At 38.5% G+C, this 7055-nt stretch overlaps 1 protein-coding gene across 4 annotated transcripts in view; it reads left to right on the forward strand.

Annotated features, from left to right (window-relative positions):
* Positions 1-6626: 6626 nt before the first annotated feature.
* Positions 6627-7055, forward strand: part of fancg (FA complementation group G) — a 9145-nt gene continuing 8716 nt past the window's right edge. For all 4 annotated transcript variants that reach the window (XM_014014440.1, XM_014014441.1, XM_014014443.1 and 1 more), the window contains exon 1: positions 6627-6739. In XM_014014440.1, coding sequence (XP_013869894.1) covers positions 6683-6739 — 57 coding nt within the window. In that variant the 5' untranslated portion in view covers positions 6627-6682. The remainder of the gene's footprint in view (positions 6740-7055) is intronic.

Raw genomic sequence — 7055 nt, forward strand, 5'->3', positions numbered from 1 at the left:
GCAGCTAACCCCACACACACACACACACACATTAAAGAATCTGGAACTTGCATTTGACCTGCACCTGTACTCTTGATCTGCAGCTAACCCCTCACATCACACAAGCTCCTGAACAAAACAAAACAATCTCAGATAATAAAAAACTGATTCAGTGTAGAGGATATAAAGGTACCCTGAATGAAAGTACCCCTAGTTGGTTCCTTGCTGAAGCTAGATGTTTCACTGCTGAATAGATGGATGAGATATTTTCAGGAGCTCAGGAGGAACAAGAGAACGAAGATGTTTCTGAAGAAGATGGGGAGGAATGCAACCCAGAGGACCACAATGGAAATAAGTGATTCTCACTTTCTTGTTTATCCAAGTACTAATAATGAATGTACTAGATGCGTATATACATGCAATATTACTGCTTAATAAAATCAATCAAAAGGATAATGCATCTTCAGATGAAGACGAAGAGGACATTCCTCAAGCTGACAGACACATTTTTGTAAAAGAATGGCAAAATTGCTTGGTTCTCATCAAATTCAGACAGCAACCAGGGAAGAACAGCAGTGTCAATCATCATAAGGATGATGTCAGGGCCAACAAGATATTTGGCTGCCCATATCCAGGACATTTCATCCACCTTTCTCCTGATCATCACACCAGCCTTTGAAAAAAAAAATCATCCTGGAAAATACTGAATGAATTTGGAGGGGTTCCTGTCCTGTGGCGAGGCTACATATAGTCTCTGGGGTGCAGAGAGTGGAAGGGCAATTTTTTGTGCCACAATGCCACTAAAAATCTTTCACAGTTTTTCAAGAATGCTGAGACCAGCAAGTTGTGTAAAGTGACAGCCATCAGAGAGTGATTCTCTTTTAGTATTGTGTATCATAAAATACATGATAAAATGCAATTAAATTGAGTTGAATTGATAAATAACAAGTTGTTTCATCATGCAAAATAGATTTTGGATTTAAAATTCAATTAAGCTGCTTTATGTTGGGACTTTGGTAGAACGGGTCATTTTTGACCCGTAGGACAAGGGAGTAAATGTTAGGATCGCACGAGGGTTAACAGAGTCYTTTACAGCCTTTTACTACAGGATACTTTTARCTTTTAGCTAGTGCTATGCTATGTTTAGCTTGTCTTTCACTACTTTTAAACACACTTTAAAGTGCCTGTGACATGCATATCTATCAAATACAAAAAGTCAAAGAGAACACATTTTTAAATAAGAAACCTTGCATAAAACATGTGATTTTACACATTTTGTCTCATAAATGGCATATTTTCTTTGAATTTGGCTCAGCCAAAGTGCAACAGGAAGTGACATCAAAGGTCAACTCTTTAAGAAAGAAAACTCTGTTGAAGCAATTTTATTTGAACTCTGACTCGTCTTCRTCTYTCTCTGATRGKGACTCAAAATAATCTAAAGAAACATCAGAATCTTCTCTACAGTCTGGGTCATGATCTATTTTATCAGTGTTTGTTTTCCATGCAGACATTCTCCTTTGACATCACTTCCTGTTCCTTCACATGCAAATAACAACTGTTCATCTCAGCGGCGGGAAATTATTTTTGCAATATGCTAATGTTCTCTTTCCATTAATGCTTTTATATTTATTTTAAAAATTTAATATCACAGGCACTTTAAGGCTTAAGGCTTTTCATTTTTAGCGTTTAGCTAATCATTTGCTACTTTTAAATATTTTTTTTACAATTTTTGGCAAGCATTTTTTTTTTATTTTAGCATCAAAGTAGAATGTGGCTACTTTTGTCTTTTAGCTGGCCTGCACTTCTTTTAGCTTTTGGCTAGGTTTTGGTGCCTTTAGCTCAACCTTTTCACTAGTCATTTACTCATTTTTGCTGTTTTCCCCCCCCACTGGTTGTTATTTTGTACTTTTAGCTTTCAGTTATATCACAACTTTTACCACCTTTTAGTCTTTACCTTTAGCTCATCTTTTGCTACTTTTAGCTCACCCATATTTATATTTTGCTATTTTGATTGTTTTATTAAGCATTTTTTTAGCTTTAAGTTGTACTGTAGCCTTTTACTAGTTTTAGCTTTTAGCTAGACCTTTGCTACTTATACTTACAGCTCATCTATTGCTATTTTTAGGAAGCTTTTTGYCACTTTTATATGCCTTTAGCATCTTGCCTCTTTTAGATCCTGATTTGTTTCTTTGCATCTAACTGTTTTGCTACTGTTAGCTTCCAAATTAGCTCATTTTAGCTTCTAGCCTCCATTCAGCTATTTCAAGCTTCTATTCGGCTCCTTTTATCTTCTCTTCTCTCTAGACATCAGTTTCCGCTTCATCAGCAAATTTCAGTGGAGTCATTCAGCACYCTGCATCATGTCTGTAGATTTCTACATGTTGTTTTTCCCAGACCAAACCAGTTTGCTTCCACAGATGTTCACACTCACATGTTTTCCACCACATCTCACATGCTTGGGTGACTATAGAATGTGTAGGACACATGTCTCTTCAGCTGTGGGCTGCATGTTTTATAAAYGAGTTTCAGAGTCAGCTGATACGAGAAGCCCATGTTTAATGTCCCTGCAGTGCTTCAGAAAGGATCTCATTGCAGAGTCTAGACGAAATTAGCTTTTTTTCAACAATACAACACATGAGACAGAGTGGAGCATGGCCATGGGCTCTCTGGCACTGAAAGARACAGAAGGAGAAGAGGAAAGAGGCATTTTTCTTGTGCATGTCCTTGAGTGACAGCAGCTGAGGTAAAGATGGAAAGTTGCCAAGTCAGTGTACTGGAAAAAAAGCTGGAAAAACATCAAATCTTTTCCAAGATAATCATAAAGATCTCAAAGGTGTTTGACAGGGTTGTTTGTTTTTCCTTAGAGATTTAAAACAGTGAAAGAAAAGGAGAGCTATAGAGATTGTGCTGCAGGTAAAGGATGCACATTTTACACAACAGGATGATGTGCTGATGGAAGGATGACAAGGGAATGCAAGAAAAAGGGAACGGGGGAAAGAAAACAAAGGGGAGTCACCTTGGTGGAGACCTGTAGAAAAAAAATTGCTATCCTAGCAGTCTCAAGGATGACTCAGCTGTAATGTGACTGGGTTGTGTTTTATATGTCGAATATGTGTGTTCAGTGTTAATTAGATTTATTTAGGTAGAAATCCTTTTGGATCCAGATGATTTTATTAAGTCAATAACTGTCAGTAATTATTGGGAGAGTTAAAAGCCATTAACAAAAAATGGCTTCAAACATCTAAAGGGCTCTTTTAAATTGTGTGTTTGAAGTTCCAGAACTCAAGGAGGTTCTGTAGAACTGGTGGAGTTCTTTGAACAACAGATCTCAAAGGCCTTTATACACTCACCGGCCACTTTATTAGGTACACCTGTCCAACTGCTCGTTAACACTTAATTTCTAATCAGCCAATCACATGGCGGCAACTCAGTGCATTTAGGCATGTAGACATGGTCAAGACAATCTCCTGCAGTTCAAACCGAGCATCAGTATGGGGAAGAAAGGTGATTTGAGTGCCTTTGAACGTGGCATGGTTGTTGGTGCCAGAAGGGCTGGTCTGAGTATTTCAGAAACTGCTGATCTACTGGGATTTTCACGCACAACCATCTCTAGGGTTTACAGAGAATGGTCCGAAAAAGAAAAAACATCCAGTGAGCGGCAGTCCTGTGGGCGGAAATGCCTTGTTGATGCCAGAGGTCAGAGGAGAATGGGCAGACTGATTCGAGCTGATAGAAAGGCAACAGTGACTCAAATAACCACCCGTTACAACCGAGGTAGGCAGAAGAGCATCTCTGAACGCACAGTACGTCGAACCTTGAGGCAGATGGGCTTCAGCAGCAGAAGACCACACCGGGTGCCACTCCTTTCAGCTAAGAACAGGAAACTGAGGCTACAATTTGCACAAGCTCATCGAAATTGGACAAGAGAAGATTGGAAAAACGTTGCCTGGTCTGATGAGTCTCGATTTCTGCTGCGACATTCGGATGGTAGGGTCAGAATTTGGCGTCAACAACATGAAAGCATGGATCCATCCTGCCTTGTATCAACGGTTCAGGCTGGTGGTGGTGGTGTCATGGTGTGGGGAATCTTTTCTTGGCACTCTTTGGGYCCCTTGGTACCAATTGAGCATTGTTGCAATGCCACAGCCTACCTGAGTATTGTTGCTGACCATGTCCATCCCTTTATGACCACAATGTACCCAACATCTGATGGCTACTTTCAGCAGTATAATGCGCCATGTCATAAAGCTGGAATCATCTCAGACTGGTTTCTTGAACATGAAAATGAGTTCACTGTACTCAAATGGCCTCCACAGTCACCAGATCTCAATCCAATAGAGCATCTTTGGGATGTGGTGGAACGGGAGATTCGCATCATGGATGTGCAGCCGACAAATCTGCGGCAACTGTGTGATGCCATCATGTCAATATGGACCAAAATCTCTGAGGAATGCTTCCAGCACCTTATTGAATCTATGCCACGAAGAATTGAGGCAGTTCTGAAGGCAAAAGGGGGTCCAACCCRTTACTAGCGTGGTGTACCTAATAAAGTGGCCGGTGAGTGTATCTATGATCAAAACCACAGCAGAAATTCAAGCCAAGTGTGATTCTCAACTCTATGGCAGAACCATGGTCTATGGGCAGAACTCAATGCAAATAGAGTTAAATACTATAGTAGTTGTTTAATACCAGGGCTTCCCAAACTTTTCCATGATAAGGCCCCCCAAACAACTTCAGCTTCTGGCCGGGGACCCCCTTGCACGTTGACCATAAAATAAAGAAATATCAAGTTTTTGGAATGGTTTTTTTCCTCACTTTGATTCACTATTGAATAGCTGTAAAGCCATACTTAATGTATGCTGCCTCAAACTTCCTGATTTTACTTGGCTGGGAGTTTTTTAACGCAGTGTCTTCTATAGCAGGGCTGCTGGTCGGTTCATTTGGCCTTTTTTTGTCACAAACTTGTCTGTTGCTATGTTAGCTTCAGACTGAACAAACTCTGTCACTATTAWCCTCTGGAGAACTGCCCCCCCGTAGTTTCATGGGAGGTTCTTGCAAGTTTAGTGCTYAGAGCGGGAACAAACCAGGAACAACAACAAAGCAGAGCGATGGATGGTTGGAGCAAAATCAAAGATATTCTTGCCAAAAAAATAAAGACATCATGTAAATATCTCTAAAAATGGGACAGCAAATTTATAAACTTAATGAATAAATGTGCTTTAATTCCCTTTTCTGTTTTTATTTAGGCTCCATTATAAGAATGTCCACAGCATTTCAGTGTCAGCAAAGTTATCAGATTCTGATCACCYAAATGAATTTTTAAGTGGTAAGTGGCTATTTGAGATTTCTTGTACACCAGTCTTAAAATRTAAGGCATACTGGAGCCAGGTTTGGACGTGGCTCACAGTGGGCAATTTAAAATTTCCTTTATTTTCAAATCTAAAGCTTGACAGATCAGAAAGATGAGCATGGCAAAAGACCTTTCAATAAATTGTTATAAATTATATTTAAAATAGTAATTGAAAAACAAAGGGAGTTTATTGTTAATATTTAACATTTTTATTTTAACTTCTTAAGCCTCAAGGGGTTCTCTTGATGTTTTTGCTCAAAATGTCAAAATGTAATTGAGTGCATCTCAGAATTTACAAACTCTACTTAAAAATCTTAGGATCAAAATAAAGCTAACTTTTGAGAGATTTCATCAGAAGTGTAAGTATTAAAACAGCTGCTGTGGTTTTAGAGGTACTGTATTAAAGATGGAACATAATTTTTTTCCCTCTCACCTGAATAATTTTTGCATTAGATAATGTTTAACCCATTTAAAATCATAATTATTCAGGCTAAAAACTCTTGGAAACCATAAATCCACTTGTCGACATTACCTGTGCAATGATTCATGCTGCTAAAATTAACTGGAGCAAAGTTACAGAGGTTTTAGAAAATAAAAAATTTTGAATTTTGTCATTCTGCACAGGACAGACCATGATGGTACCATTAATAAATGCTAAGAAATTTGAAGTTTTTAATTGCAAAAGTTATTTTTTTATCTGCCTGAAAAGACTTAAATGTTTGTTCTTTTGAAAAGTTATCCAAACATTTATTTGTCACCATTTAATATGAGAAAGTATATTTGACTTCAGTTGGATCATATTCTCTCAAAATCAAGTAAAAAAAACATTCAACACATTTTACAACCTATTTTGGTATTTATTTTGACTTGCTTTATAAAAAAATAATGTGATTTTTTTCCTCTTTTTGTATGTATTTATTTGCGATGATGACATTTTGCACAGTTTTTTAACTTTCTGTTTCAACTGCTTGACGTTTGAACTGTGTTTGGTGGATGTAAAAATAGTTTCCATGAGCGTTTAGCCAAGATTCTTAGGTTTATTTCGATGCCAAACATGTGCAGATTCAACTGAAAATCATCCAGCTTTCTGAGGCCCCCTAGCGTCCCCTGGCGGCCCCCACTTTCGGAACTCCTGACATACTGTACACCTCCATGGCAAATCTCAAGGCAAATCTCTTTCACAGCACCCCCTGTTGGTCAAATAGAAAACTGCGCCTGCAGTTCACACTCTTTCCACAAGGGGCAGCAGAGCCCCGCTGCTGCTCACACAGTTTGTATTTCCTGTAAGCTTCCTGTTGATGAACGAGGGAAAGTCAAACAAGCGAAGCGACATTAAGCACAACTTCTGATAAAATGTCTTTATTAGACAAATGGATACAGGAAAACAACGGATTGGCAAATAATTATAAGGTAGGTAATAACAACCTGTGGTATGGTCAATATTCTGCGCTTCACTTAACATTTATTTTTTTAGTCAAAACAGATTACAAACCACGTTAGTTAGGTTAGTGCAATCTTTGCAAACATTATTTGCTAGTAAGACCTTTAAAATCGTCCCCCCGCCAAAGTTTATTTATGCTTTAATATAGGGTACAAGGTAGAGGCAGTATAATAATGACATATTTAACAGCATACCACAAATAAACAAATACAATTGGACTAGAACATACCCAAGTAAACCGACACACACACACACACACACACACACACACACACACACACACAC

Source organism: Austrofundulus limnaeus, unplaced genomic scaffold, assembly GCF_001266775.1.
Source record: "Austrofundulus limnaeus strain Quisiro unplaced genomic scaffold, Austrofundulus_limnaeus-1.0 Scaffold114, whole genome shotgun sequence".
Lineage (NCBI taxonomy): Eukaryota > Metazoa > Chordata > Actinopteri > Cyprinodontiformes > Rivulidae > Austrofundulus > Austrofundulus limnaeus.